Source organism: Pleurodeles waltl, chromosome 9 (assembly GCF_031143425.1).
Source record: "Pleurodeles waltl isolate 20211129_DDA chromosome 9, aPleWal1.hap1.20221129, whole genome shotgun sequence".
Lineage (NCBI taxonomy): Eukaryota > Metazoa > Chordata > Amphibia > Caudata > Salamandridae > Pleurodeles > Pleurodeles waltl.
The window spans coordinates 33,401,070-33,415,996 of NC_090448.1; the positions used below are offsets into that span (position 1 = coordinate 33,401,070).

Consider the following 14,927-nt stretch of genomic DNA (forward strand, 5'->3'; position numbering starts at 1 on the left):
GCACAAGGTGTGCAATACTCAGAGACATGGCCAAGGTAAGAAAGGCTGAAAGACGACCACCACTGAACAAGACACACAAGCTGAAACGTCAAGACTGGGCCAAGAAATATCTCAAGACTGATTTTTCTAAGGTTTTATGGACTGATGAAATGAGAGTGAGTCTTGATGGGCCAGATGGATGGGCCCGTGGCTGGATTGGTAAAGGGCAGAGAGCTCCAGTCCGACTCAGACGCCAGCAAGGTGGAGGTGGAGTACTGGTTTGGGCTGGTATCATCAAAGATGAGCTTGTGGGGCCTTTTCGGGTTGAGGATGGAGTCAAGCTCAACTCCCAGTCCTACTGCCAGTTCCTGGAAGACACCTTCTTCAAGCAGTGGTACAGGAAGAAGTCTGCATCCTTCAAGAAAAACATGATTTTCATGCAGGACAATGCTCCATCACACGCGTCCAAGTACTCCACAGCGTGGCTGGCAAGAAAGGGTATAAAAGAAGGAAATCTAATGACATGGCCTCCTTGTTCACCTGATCTGAACCCCATTGAGAACCTGTGGTCCATCATCAAATGTGAGATTTACAAGGAGGGAAAACAGTACACCTCTCTGAACAGTGTCTGGGAGGCTGTGGTTGCTGCTGCACGCAATGTTGATGGTGAACAGATCAAAACACTGACAGAATCCATGGATGGCAGGCTTTTGAGTGTCCTTGCAAAGAAAGGTGGCTATATTGGTCACTGATTTGTTTTTGTTTTGTTTTTGAATGTCAGACATGTATATTTGTGAATGTTGAGATGTTATATTGGTTTCACTGGTAATAATAAATAATTGAAATGGGTATATATTTTTTTTTGTTAAGTTGCCTAATAATTATGCACAGTGATAGTCACCTGCACACACAGATATCCCCCTAACATAGCTAAAACTAAAAACAAACTAAAAACTACTTCCAAAAATATTCAGCTTTGATATTAATGAGTTTTTTGGGTTCATTGAGAACATGGTTGTTGTTCAATAATAAAATTAATCCTCAAAAATACAACTTGCCTAATAATTCTGCACTCCCTGTAGTCTGGATCTTGGGTTGGAGTGGCTGAACTTGGCCTCCACCTACAAGGTGTCCCAAGTAAACCACAGTTCCCTGCCCTATCTGGCATTTGGATGCCTTGATAGAGAGGCCTGCAGATTGCAGAGCCTTCAAAACCTTCCTCAGGTGGACCAGGTGATCCTGCCAGGTGGAGCTAAAGACAGCAATATCATCAAGATAAGCTGTGCTAAAGGACTCCAAGCCAGCAAGGACTTGATTCACCAACCTTTGGAAGGTGGCAGGGGCATTCTTTAAACCAAAGGGCATAACAGTAAACTGATAATGCCCATCAGGTGTGGAGAATGCTGTCTTTTCTTTTGCTCCAGGTGCCATTTTTATTTGCCAGTACCCTGCTGTCAAGTCAAAGGTACTTAAGAATTTGGCAGCACCTAATTTGTCTATGAGCTCATCAGCTCTTGGAATTGGATGAGCATCTGTCTTGGTGACAGAATTGAGCCCTCTGTAGTCCACACAAAACCTCATCTCTTTCTTTCCATCTTTGGTGTGAGGTTTGGGGACTAAGACCACTGGGCTAGCCCAGGGGCTGTCAGAGCGCTCAATTACTCCCAATTCCAGCATCTTGTGGACTTCCACCTTGATGCTTTCCTCAACATGGTCAGACTGTCTAAAGATTTTGTTTTTGACAGGCATGCTGTCTCCTGTGTCCACATCATGGGTACACAGGTGGGTCTGACCAGGGGTTAAGGAGAAGAGTTCAGGAAACTGTTGTAGGACTCTCCTACAATCAGCTTGCTGTTGGCCAGAGAGGGTGTCTGAGTAGATCACTCCATCTACTGTGCCATCTTTTGGGTCTGATGACAGAAGATCAGGGAGAGGTTCACTCTCTGCCTCCTGATCCTCATCGGTTACCATCAACAGATTCACATCAGCCCTGTCATGGAAGAGCTTAAGGCGGTTCACATGGATCACCCGCTTGGGGCTCCTGCTTGTGCCCAGGTCCACCAGGTAGGTGACCTGACTCTTCCTTTCTAGCACTGGGTAAGGGCCACTCCATTTGTCCTGGAGTGCCCTGGGAGCCACAGGCTCCAGAACCCAGACTTTCTGCCCTGGTTGGAACTCAACCAGTGCAGCCTTTTGGTCATACCAAAACTTCTGGAGCTGTTGGCTGGCCTCAAGGTTTTTGGTTGCCTTTTCCATGTACTCTGCCATTCTAGAGCGAAGGCCAAGTACATAGTCCACTATGTCTTGTTTTGGCTCATGGAGAGGTCTCTCCCAGCCTTCTTTAACAAGAGCAAGTGGTCCCCTTACAGGATGACCAAACAGAAGTTCAAAGGGTGAGAATCCTACTCCCTTCTGTGGCACCTCTCTGTAAGCGAAAAGCAGACATGGCAAGAGGACACCCCATCTCCTTTTGAGTTTTTCTGGGAGCCCCATGATCATGCCTTTTAATGTCTTGTTGAATCTCTCAACCAAGCCATTAGTTTGTGGATGGTATGGTGTAGTGAATTTATAAGTCACTCCACACTCATTCCACATGTGCTTTAGGTATGCTGACATGAAGTTGGTACCTCTGTCAGACACCACCTCCTTAGGGAAACCCACTCTGGTAAAGATACCAATGAGGGCCTTGGCTACTGCAGGGGCAGTAGTCGACCTAAGGGGAATAGCTTCAGGATACCTGGTAGCATGATCCACTACTACCAGGATATACATATTTCCTGAGGCTGTGGGAGGTTCCAGTGGACCAACTATGTCCACACCCACTCTTTCAAAGGGGACCCCCACCACTGGAAGTGGAATGAGGGGGGCCTTTGGATGCCCACCTGTCTTACCACTGGCTTGACAGGTGGGGCAGGAGAGGCAAAACTCCTTAACCATGTTGGACATATTGGGCCAGTAGAAGTGGTTGACTAACCTCTCCCACGTCTTGGTTTGTCCCAAATGTCCAGCAAGGGGAATGTCATGGGCCAATGTTAGGATGAACTTCCTGAACAGCTGAGGCACTACCACTCTCCTAGTGGCACCAGGTTTGGGGTCTCTGGCCTCAGTGTACAGGAGTCCATCTTCCCAATAGACCCTATGCGTTCCATTTTTCTTGCCTTTGGACTCTTCAGCAGCTTGCTGCCTAAGGCCTTCAAGAGAGGGACAGGTTTCTTGTCCCTTACACAGCTCCTCCCTTGAGGGTCCCCCTGGGCCTAAGAGCTCAACCTGATAAGGTTCAAGCTCCAAAGGCTCAGTTCCCTCAGAGGGCAGAACTTCTTCCTGAGAAGAGAGGTTCCCTTTCTTTTGCTGTGTTGCAGTTGGTTTCCCAACTGACTTTCCTGTTCTCTTGGTAGGCTGGGCCATTTTTCCAGACTCCAGCTCTACTTTTTCACCCTGTGCCTTGCACTGTGCTCTTGTTTTCACACATACCAGTTCAGGGATACCCAGCATTGCTGCATGGGTTTTTAGTTCTACCTCAGCCCATGCTGAGGACTCCAGGTCATTTCCAAGCAGACAGTCCACTGGGATATTTGAGGAGACCACCACCTGTTTCAGGCCATTGACCCCTCCCCATTCTAAAGTAACCATTGCCATGGGATGTACTTTCTTCTGGTTGTCAGCGTTGGTGACTGTGTAAGTGTTTCCAGTCAGGTATTGGCCAGGGGAAACCAGTTTCTCTGTCACCATGGTGACACTGGCACCTGTATCCCTCAGGCCCTCTATTCTAGTCCCATTAATTAAGAGTTGCTGTCTGTATTTTTGCATGTTAGGCGGCCAGACAGCTAGTGTGGCTAAATCCACCCCACCCTCAGAAACTAGAGTAGCTTCAGTGTAGACCCTGATTTGCTCTGGGCACACTGTTGATCCCACTTGGAGACTAGCCATACCAGTGTTACCTGGATGGGAGTTTGGAGTGGAACCTTTCTTGGGACAGGCCTTGTCTCCAGTTTGGTGTCCATGCTGTTTACAGCTATGACACCAGGCCTTTTTGGGATCAAAGTTTTTACCCTTGTACCCATTGTTTTGTGAAGAGGCTCTGGGCCCACCCTCCTGTGCAGGTTTTTGGGGGCCTGTAGAAGACTCTTTACTATTTTTAGTTTTGGTTGTCTCATCACCCTTCCCCTGGGGAGTCTTTGTGACCCCTTTCTTTTGGTCACCCCCTGTTGAAGTCTTGGACACCCTTGTCTTGACCCAATGGTCCGCCTTCTTTCCCAATTCTTGGGGAGAAATTGGTCCTAGGTCTACCAGATGCTGATGCAGTTTATCATTGAAACAATTACTTAACAGGTGTTCTTTCACAAATAAATTGTACAGCCCATCATAATTACTTACACCACTGCCTTGAATCCAACCATCTAGTGTTTTCACTGAGTAGTCAACAAAGTCAACCCAGGTCTGGCTCGAGGATTTTTGAGCCCCCCTGAACCTAATCCTGTACTCCTCAGTGGAGAATCCAAAGCCCTCAATCAGGGTACCCTTCATGAGGTCATAAGATTCTGCATCTTTTCCAGAGAGTGTGAGGAGTCTATCCCTACACTTTCCAGTGAACATTTCCCAAAGGAGAGCACCCCAGTGAGATCTGTTCACTTTTCTGGTTACACAAGCCCTCTCAAAAGCTGTGAACCACTTGGTGATGTCATCACCATCTTCAAATTTTGTCACAATCCCTTTGGGGATTTTTAACATGTCAGGAGAATCTCTGACCCTATTTATATTGCTGCCACCATTGATGGGTCCTAGGCCCATCTCTTGTCTTTCCCTTTCTATGGCTAGGAGCTGTCTCTCTAAAGCCAATCTTTTGGCCATCCTGGCTAACAGGAGGTCATCTTCACTGAGAGCATCCTCAGTGATTTCAGAAATGTGGGACCCTCCTGTGAGGGACTCACTATTTCTGACTAACACAGTTGGAGACAGGACTTGAGGGGTCCTGTTCTCCCTATTTAGGACTGGAGGAGGGACATTGGCCTCCAAGTCACTAATTTCTTCCTCTGTGAGGTCATCATCAGAGGGGTTGGCTTTTTCAAACTCTGCCAACAGCTCCTGGAGCTGAATTTTGGTAGGTCTGGAGCCAATGGTTATTTTTTTGATATTACAGAGAGACCTTAGCTCCCTCATCTTAAGATGGAGGTAAGGTGTGGTGTCGAGTTCCACCACATTCATCTCTGTATCAGACATTATTTTGCTAAGAGTTGGAAGACTTTTTAAAGAATCTAAAACTGTTTCTAGAATCTAATTTCAAACTTTTAACAAACTTTTAAACTCTAAAAGACAATGCTAAACAGGGACTTAACACACAAGGCCCTAGCAGGACTTTTAAGAATTTAGAAAAATTTCAAATTGCAAAAATCAATTTCTAATGACAATTTTGGAATTTGTCGTGTGATCAGGTATTGGCTGAGTAGTCCAGCAAATGCAAAGTCTTGTACCCCACCGCTGATCCACCAATGTAGGAAGTTGGCTCTGTATGTGCTATTTCAAAGTAAGGAATAGCATGCACAGAGTCCAAGGGTTCCCCTTAGAGGTAAGATAGTGGCAAAAAGAGATAATACTAATGCTCTATTTTGTGGTAGTGTGGTCGAGCAGTAGGCTTATCCAAGGAGTAGTGTTAAGCATTTGTTGTACATACACATAGACAATAAATGAGGTACACACACTCAGAGACAAATCCAGCCAATAGGTTTTTGTATAGAAAAATATCTTTTCTTAGTTTATTTTAAGAACCACAGGTTCAAATTCTACATGTAATATCTCATTCGAAAGGTATTGCAGGTAAGTACTTTAGGAACTTTAAATCATAAAAATTGCATGTATACTTTACAAGTTATTGACAAATAGCTGTTTTAAAAGTGGACACAGTGCAATTTTCACAGTTCCTGGGGGAGGTAAGTTTTTGTTAGTTTTACCAGGTAAGTAAGACACTTACAGGGTTCAGTTCTTGGTCCAAGGTAGCCCACCGTTGGGGGTTCAGAGCAACCCCAAAGTCACCACACCAGCAGCTCAGGGCCGGTCAGGTGCAGAGTTCAAAGTGGTGCCCAAAACACATAGGCTAGAATGGAGAGAAGGGGGTGCCCCGGTTCCGGTCTGCTTGCAGGTAAGTACCCGCGTCTTCGGAGGGCAGACCAGGGGGGTTTTGTAGGGCACCGGGGGGGACACAAGCCCACACAGAAATTTCACCCTCAGCGGCGCGGGGGCGGCCGGGTGCAGTGTAGAAACAAGCGTCGGGTTCGCAATGTTAGTCTATGAGAGATCTCGGGATCTCTTCAGCGCTGCAGGCAGGCAAGGGGGGGATTCCTCGGGGAAACCTCCACTTGGGCAAGGGAGAGGGACTCCTGGGGGTCACTTCTCCAGTGAAAGTCCGGTCCTTCAGGTCCTGGGGGCTGCGGGTGCAGGGTCTCTCCCAGGCGTCGGGACTTTAGGTTCAAAGAGTCGCGGTCAGGGGAAGCCTCGGGATTCCCTCTGCAGGCGGCGCTGTGGGGGCTCAGGGGGGACAGGTTTTGGTACTCACAGTATCAGAGTAGTCCTGGGGTCCCTCCTGAGGTGTTGGATCGCCACCAGTCGAGTCGGGGTCGCCGGGTGCAGTGTTGCAAGTCTCACGCTTCTTGCGGGGAGCTTGCAGGGTTCTTTAAAGCTGCTGGAAACAAAGTTGCAGCTTTTCTTGGAGCAGGTCCGCTGTCCTCAGGAGTTTCTTGTCTTTTCGAAGCAGGGGCAGTCCTCCGAGGATGTCGAGGTCGCTGGTCCCTTTGGAAGGCGTCGCTGGAGCAGGATCTTTGGAAGATGGAGACAGGCCGGTGAGTTTCTGGAGCCAAGGCAGTTGTCGTCTTCTGGTCTTCTGCTGCAGGGGTTTTCAGCTGGGCAGTCCTTCTTCTTGTAGTTGCAGGAATCTAATTTTCTAGGGTTCAGGGTAGCCCTTAAATACTAAATTTAAGGGCGTGTTTAGGTCTGGGGGGTTAGTAGCCAATGGCTGGAGTGTCCTGCTGGGTTGGCACAAAGGAGGTGAGCCTTTGAGGCTCACCGCCAGGTGTGACAATTCCTGCCTGGGGGAGGTGTTAGCATCTCCACCCAGTGCAGGCTTTGTTACTGGCCTCAGAGTGACAAAGGCACTCTCCCCATGGGGCCAGCAACATGTCTCGGTTTGTGGCAGGCTGCTAAAACTAGTCAGCCTACACAGATAGTCGGTTAAGTTTCAGGGGGCACCTCTAAGGTGCCCTCTGGGGTGTATTTTACAATAAAATGTACACTGGCATCAGTGTGCATTTATTGTGCTGAGAAGTTTGATACCAAACTTCCCAGTTTTCAGGGTAGCCATTATGGTGCTGTGGAGTTCGTGTTTGACAGACTCCCAGACCATATACTCTTATGGCTACCCTGCACTTACAATGTCTAAGGTTTTGTTTAGACACTGTAGGGGTACCCTGCTCATGCACTGGTACCCTCACCTATGGTATAGTGCACCCTGCCTTAGGGCTGTAAGGCCTGCTAGAGGGGTGCCTTACCTATACTGCATAGGCAGTGAGAGGCTGGCATGGCACCCTGAGGGGAGTGCCATGTCGACTTACTCGTTTTGTCCTCACCAGCACACACAAGCTGGCAAGCAGGGTGTCTGTGCTGAGTGAGAGGTCTCCAGGGTGGCATAAGACATGCTGCAGCCCTTAGAGACCTTCCTTGGCATCAGGGCCCTTGGTACTAGAAGTACCAGTTACAAGGGACTTATCTGGATGCCAGGGTCTGCCAATTGTGGATACAAAAGTACAGGTTAGGGAAAGAACACTGGTGCTGGGGCCTGGTTAGCAGGCCTCAGCACACTTTCAATTGTAAACATAGCATCAGCAAAGGCAAAAAGTCAGGGGGCAACCATGCCAAGGAGGCATTTCCTTACAAACAACAACACTGCTATATTCAAAAGCAGTCACAGACATAGTGGGCTGCTGACCCCAGCAGGCCACCATCCCTGTGAGGGCAGCCATTCCCAATGGGGTCGCAAATTGCGACCTACCGCATGAATATTTATAAGGTAGATCATTTGCGACCCCATTGTGAATCACAAACAGTGTCACTGACGCTGTTGTACATCAGGTTTTGCGACTCACAAATTGCGAGTTGCTAAGACTCGCAATTTGCAAGGCGCAAAATCTGATTTTTGTACATGTGGCCCTTGGTCTCCTTTCTTGCCATTTTACACTTGTACCCAATTTCTTTCCCTAAGACTGCTTCAGTCAGTAATGCAATGGGCCCTTCATTAATCTCAATTCGCTATACCTCCCTGGGCTAGGGTGTGGACAATTTGAGGGCATGAGCACAATGCATTGTATGTTCTACAAAATGAATAAAGATCTATCACAAAAAGGTAGACTCAGTTCATGGCCTGTTTCAGTTGCCTGAAGAAAGGGTGAGGGCATTTCGTGAGCCTATTGCCTCCTGCCTACAAGTTAAGAAGATCTCCTTCCATCAGCTACAGGTTTTGGCAGTACAGTTTACTTTGCTCTATGAACTGTCCCCAGTGGTAGGCCTTTTCTTGTTCCATCATGCAAGCAACGTCAGGCCTCAAGGTTAAGCATTTCATGACTTGCTTTTCAGCAGAAGTCAAGCTGATTTAAAGATTTGGTTTGAGTTCCACCAGCATTCAGGTGATTCTGTAATTTTGAAGACATCAACGACAAGAAAGAAACTAGGTTTGTTCATCGACTCAGCAAGGAGCATGAGCTTTGGTTCCGTATTCAGTGGTCAAAGGCGCATGCAGAGATGGCCTGTTCTACGGTTCAAATCTGGCCTGGTGAGAATGTCACTTTCATGGAGTTGTTACCATTCGTTGTAGCACTTCAAGCCTGGTCAGACCAGTTATGAACAGAAACATTGCTTTTTGGTCAGACAGTATGTCTGTGGTGGAAGCAGTATGCAACCAGAGGGTCACCTGCCCAATGGTCATGTGACTCCTCAGGAAGTCAGCGCTGATCTGTTTGAAAGGGAACAAAACACTGAGAGCAAGACATTTATCCGGTGTAAGAAATAATGTAGCTGATACTTTGTCTTGGTCTACGATGCAAAAATGTTGTGCCTTCTACCCGGATGGCCCTGAGAAGTTGAATAATACCACAGCGACGAAAACTCAGTGTCCCGTTCTCTCAGAGTTAAAAGTGCTTTTTCTAGCACCTAAAACAAATAGGGCCTATATGTCTGCTTTCCATAACTATGTCTGGTTTCCGCATCAAGCGAGCCATGGTGGGATGGGAAAGAGACTCTGGTTTCAAGCATGACCAGCACAAGGCTTTAGACATTACTAAAAGAACAGTTTTAGTAAGGAAGCTTCAAGACATATCTGCATCCACATTTAAACTCCTTGTAAAGGAGGACACTTGCTGCCCTTCTACGGGAATTTCCTCGTCAGCCAACTGACTGCACATGCTCAAGCAAGGGGGACCTGCAGCAGACGATGTACAGGTGACAGATGAGTAGATCATAATCTAGCGACAGACATCAAAAACTGATCAGAAGGGCCGCCATCCATCTATGAAGGACTCCTGGCCGCCTCGAGTACCTTGCATCATAAACAGGTTACACAACATTTAATTCACGAAAACAGGGCTGCATTGTCCAACTGTACAAGGCCGCCCTCTCTGACCTGGATTGGGATACTGGTACAGTTTAACCTCACTGTTTTAGGATTGGGGCAGCCACATCTGCAGCAGGCTCAGGTCTGGGGCCGCGGCAGGTTTATACGATTGGCAGTGGAAACTCAGTTCTTAAGAGCGATATTGGCGCCCCACTTATGACTGTCTTGTCCAAGTCTGTGGTGTGACATTTTCATATTTTCCTCTTTGGTTTTGGTCTAGTCATCGAAGTCATATAGGCGTTCGTCTTCCATGTGGGCAGCTGCATTTGTGGAGGCATTTGGGGCACGTTGGGCAGCACACGGCATGGACAGTGGTCTTCTGGACTTTGGCAATCTCTGTTTGTCCGGCCTGTGGGGCAAGATTAAAGTTGGCCTACACCACGATCTTCTCACCAGACTTGGTCATCTTGCACACTGGGGGTAACAACAAAGCCGCACTGTGGCGGAAGACAATGAGTGAATTATTTTCTTTGAGGGGCTGATTCGGATTTTTAGACCACTACGCAGGTCACCACTGCCTGGTCTCCGATAAACCCGTCAACAGTGTGAGGAGAAGATGGGAAAGCCAGGGTGATGCACTCTTCCACTCACAAAATGGACCAGGAGATTTCCAGACTGGCTGGAAGGAAAGGAAAACTGTTTAGCATACCTCGCAGACTGATAAGAGAGAGGCAAGTGTCCCATGTGGATGGTGTCCATCTTTTAGTGCAGGCTTTTGTAGTTTTCTTTGACACCTTATTCTCCATTTCAAGGTTCTCCTGTAGTATGGGGGCGCAGATGTTTGTGGAAGGGCACCCCCCAGTGGCTCGGTTGTCATTGTTAGAACCTCATTCCCCACCAAGGGATTCTTTTCATCACAGAAAAATCTCAATAATCATGCCAAGAAGTGTAGACTGTAATTATCCGTTTCATGGCCAATGGTTGAGGTTGGGTGGTAGTCTGCTGCGCGAGCCCTGGTACCACGAACACGGGGCGCCAGGTTAGGAACCACAGTTCATGGGCAAGAAACCCTGAGCACCGGACATCAGTCCACAGATCATGGGGCAGGAACCCTGAGCGCCGGCCATACGTCCACAGTCCACGGGGCAGGAACCCTGAGCACTGGCTATCAGTCTACGGGGCAGGAACCCTGAGCACTGGCTATCTGTCTACAGAGGAGGAACCCTCAGCACTGGCTATCAGTCTACAGGGCGGGAACCCTGAGCACTGGCTATCAGTCTAGGGTGCAGGAACCCTGAGCACTGGCCATCAGTCCACGATGCAGGAACCCTGAGCACTGCCCACCAGTCCACGATGCAAGAACCCTGAGCACTGCCCACCAGTCCACGATGCAGGAACCCTGGGCACTGCCCATCAGTCCACGATGCAGGAACCCTGGGCACTGCCCACCAGTCCACGATGCAGGAACCCTGGGCATTGCCCACCAGTCCACGATGCAGGAACCCTGGGCACTGCCCACCAGTCCACGATGCAGGAACCCTGGGCACTGCCCACCAGTCCACAGGGCGGGAACCGTGAGCACTGCGAACCAGTCCACAGGGCGGGAACCGTGAGCACTGCCCACCAGTCCACAGGGCGGGAACCATGAGCACTGCCCACCAGTCCACAGGGCGGGAACCGTGAGCACTGTCCATCAGTCCAGAGTTTATGGGGCAGAAACCCTGAGCACTGGCCATCAGTCCACAGGGCAGGAACGTTCAGCCCTGGCCATCAGTTCACGATGCAGGAACCCTGAGTACTGGCCATCAGTCCACAGGGCAGGAACATTCAGCCCTGGCCATCAGTCCACGATGCAGGAAGTACTGGCCATCAGTCCAAAGGGCAGGAACACTGAAGCAGTGGTCATCAGTCCACCGGGCAGGAGCCCGGAGCAGTGGCCATCAGTCCACGGGGCAGGCACCCTGAGCAGTGGTCATCAGTCCAAGGAGAGAAACCCATGCACTGGCCATCAGTCCACGATGCATGAACCCTGAGCCCCGGGCATCAGTCCACGGGGCAGGGACCCTGGTCACTAGTCATCTGTCCACTAGCCAGGAAGGAAGAGTCTGGGGTGCAAGGGAGGACACCTAGTGGTTTGTGAACATTCCTGAATGGGTAGAGAGGGCTCCCTGACTTAAGAATGTCTCGGAAAGGGGGCACCGTGGCTCAAACGTCTAACTTGCTATATGGTCTTATATTTTTTTCTATAAATGTTATGGTACACAAATGATACGCCTCGAAGTATTCGATGTTGAATGTGCAACAAATGCAGCCTTATGTTTCCAAATACACCGATTGGCTCCTTTGGCTGTGCGTGGGGGGAGGGAGGGTCACTGCTACGCACCCCGGTCCCCTATTAACACACGCACACTCTCTCTGCCCTGCCCCATGAGCTCTTACCCAGACGATGAATAACCCCAGGCCCTGAGTGGAGCTCGGAGCGGTGGGGGCATCGGTGTCCCTAGAGAATCAATACCTCATCTAATGGGATGCTTTAGCACTCGTCTGCCTAGCAAACAAACAAACAAACACACAGGGCACCATACAGGAATGACCAACCCTGCGATGAAGCTGCCGATGCACTGAGTAAACAGCAGGCCCAAGGCGCTGCTAATGAGCTGACCCTGTAAAAACACAGAACATGAGGTGGGGGGAGGGGTGGGGACAAGACCCCGACCAGGCCGCACAATGGGCACCCTCCTTACCTAGCTGTTCTTGTGGAAGGAAATACCACCGAGGGGACGCGCGCGTCATCTTGCGCGATAATGGCTCTCTCTGGAGGGAAGATCTAATCACCGCCCCCTCATTACCACACCTGCTGGGCCAAGCATGCCCCCCACACTGACACAGTCAGCCGGGCATTGTCCCAGGGCCTAATGAGAGGGGATTAGCCCGGGACCCTCGCCCTATAAAAGCCACCTCTCCTCGGGGCACGGGCACTCTTGGGTTCAAGTGAGGAGACGGGCATCTCCAAGTCCGTGGCTCTCATCCCTCGGGACGGGCACTCTTGGGTTCAAGTGAGGAGACTGGACCTCTCCAGCTCTGTGACTCTCATCCCTCGGGACGCAGGATGTGCGAGGCCAGACGCAGGTGCCCGGGGTGGCTGCCAGGCCTGCTGCTGTGGCTCTCTCTGGGGGCCTCCCGCTGCCTCTACCTGGACATGCCTAGCGCCTCGTCCAGGTGCACGCCCATCCCCCGGAACATGGCGCTGTGCTACGACATCGGGTACCCCGAGATGAGAATCCCCAACCTGCTGGAGCACGAGACCGTGGGGGAGGCGATCCAGCAGTCTGCCAGCTGGCTGCCCCTGCTGGCCAGGGAGTGCCACCCGGATGCCAGGATCTTCCTCTGCTCGCTCTTTGCGCCCATCTGCCTGGACAGGTTAGTTTCGGCTGCTGCTCGCGCTGCGCTCTGGGGGCGGCAGAGAGAGGCCCCCAAAGACCTGGCATAACACATGATCTGCTGATAACAGGATCCATAGAGGCCAGTTATCCGTAAGGGCACCGAACAGGATCAGAATTTATTTGGACGTAACTGTCGTGAATATTAACGTGGGATCAGACGTGTTAAGGCATGGGGGGGGGGGGGGAGGGGTTCAGACAGAACCAACTCTGTTCTGCAGAGTCTGGCCCTGATCTTAAGCAAATTGTTAAAATATTGCTCTTAATCGTTTCTTTAATTTATTTTCGATGTGAGTGATGTGTGAGAGTCTAATTACAGACATTTTGCAGAGAAACATTGTGTTTATGTTTCATGTAGCATCCATAAAAAAATATTTTAGATCAAAATGGAACCTCACAAATGAAAAACAGGAAAGTGTCACAGAGATTATTTGCATTAATATTAGTGAACTGCTGCTGTGTTACAATATTGATAACACACCTCACTATCCCTGAATACTAGATGTAAACCCGTTTAGAATTTGACAGTGTCCTGTGCGCTGTCAGTGACCTGGCCGAGGAGGGCAGGAAAAAGCTGAAACTGGATCATAAATTCAAAACTGTTCCAAACAGGGGCCCCTAAAAATACCCAGAGTCCCCAAACTCCTTAAGCTGTCCCTGGTGGAAGCCTGGGGGGCTGGTAGTTTCCTCTCACTAGAACAACTGTGGCAGGCTCCTCCAGATGTGTAATATTGCACAAGTGGTTAATGGCGGCCAGGGAGAGAACTGAGAACCCAGAACTGTCTTTTGAGCAACAAAGTCACAATTACTTCGAAAAGATGGACTTCGGTCCATTGGGGTACTGGCTGGTGTCATTCTACCGCCCCCTGTCCACACCTCATCAGACAAGGACTGGCCTTTTCAGCGCGCTGCAAAATTTGGAAAACAATGGGACCGAGACCCGTGGATCAAAGTGAATGTCCACGGTAAGGTTTACGGGTACTAGTGGCCACAACTTAGCCACCAGTCCACACGCCTCCCTGTCAGGCTAAATTAGCTAACTAGCTCGCACCACGTGGCCTCCTGCAGCCAGCCGCACGTGGCCTCCTGCAGCCAGCCGGACGTGGCCTCCTGCAGCCAGCCGCACGTGCCCACCTGCAGCCAGCCGCACGTGCCCACCTGCAGCCAGCCGGACGTGCCCACCTGCAGCCAGCCGGACGTGCCCACCTGCAGCCAGCCGGACGTGCCCACCTGCAGCCAGCCGGACGTGGCCTCCTGCAGCGAGCCGGACGTGGCATCCTGCAGCCAGCCGCACGTGCCCACCTGCAGCCAGCCGCACGTGGCCTCCTGCAGCCAGCCGGACGTGGCCTCCTGCAGCCAGCCGCACGTGCCCACCTGCAGCCAGCCGCACGTGGCCTCCTGCAGCCAGCCGCACGTGGCCTCCTGCAGCCAGCCGCACGTGGCCTCCTGCAGCCAGCCGCACGTGGCCTCCTGCAGCCAGCCGCACGTGCCCACCTGCAGCCAGCCGGACGTGCCCACCTGCAGCCAGCCGGACGTGGCCTCCTGCAGCCAGCCGCACGTGGCCTCCTGCAGCCAGCCGGACGTGGCCACCTGCAGCCAGCCGGACGTGCCCACCTGCAGCCAGCCGGACGTGCCCACCTGCAGCCAGCCGGACGTGGCCTCCTGCAGCCAGCCGGACGTGCCCACCTGCAGCCAGCCGGACGTGCCCACCTGCAGCCAGCCGGACGTGCCCACCTGCAGCCAGCCGGACGTGCCCACCTGCAGCCAGCCGGACGTGGCCTCCTGGTACAAGTGTCCCCAAGTGGCACGCTGTGTCCAACTGTGCCCAGCGGCTTCCACCAGTGTCCCTCCGCGGACATTTTCCCTTCGTTTTCTGACTAGTTGGAGTAACTGGGCCACATCGGGACACGTTTGCACCG

The 14,927-nt window shown here is 50.9% G+C and overlaps 2 protein-coding genes across 3 annotated transcripts in view; one reads left to right on the forward strand and one right to left on the reverse strand.

Moving 5' to 3' along the window:
* The window catches only part of P4HTM (prolyl 4-hydroxylase, transmembrane), a 179,974-nt gene that overhangs the window by 119,342 nt on the left and 45,705 nt on the right, over nucleotides 1-14,927 (reverse strand). The gene's annotated exons all lie outside the window — the stretch shown is intronic.
* Nucleotides 12,522-14,927, forward strand: part of LOC138258894 (secreted frizzled-related protein 5-like) — a 29,058-nt gene continuing 26,652 nt past the window's right edge. Inside the window, exon 1 of one of the 2 annotated variants that reach the window (XM_069206206.1) lies at nucleotides 12,522-12,988. In XM_069206206.1, coding sequence (XP_069062307.1) covers nucleotides 12,678-12,988 — 311 coding nt within the window. In that variant the 5' untranslated portion in view covers nucleotides 12,522-12,677. The remainder of the gene's footprint in view (nucleotides 12,989-14,927) is intronic. The other variant, XM_069206207.1, reaches the window with a different exon arrangement.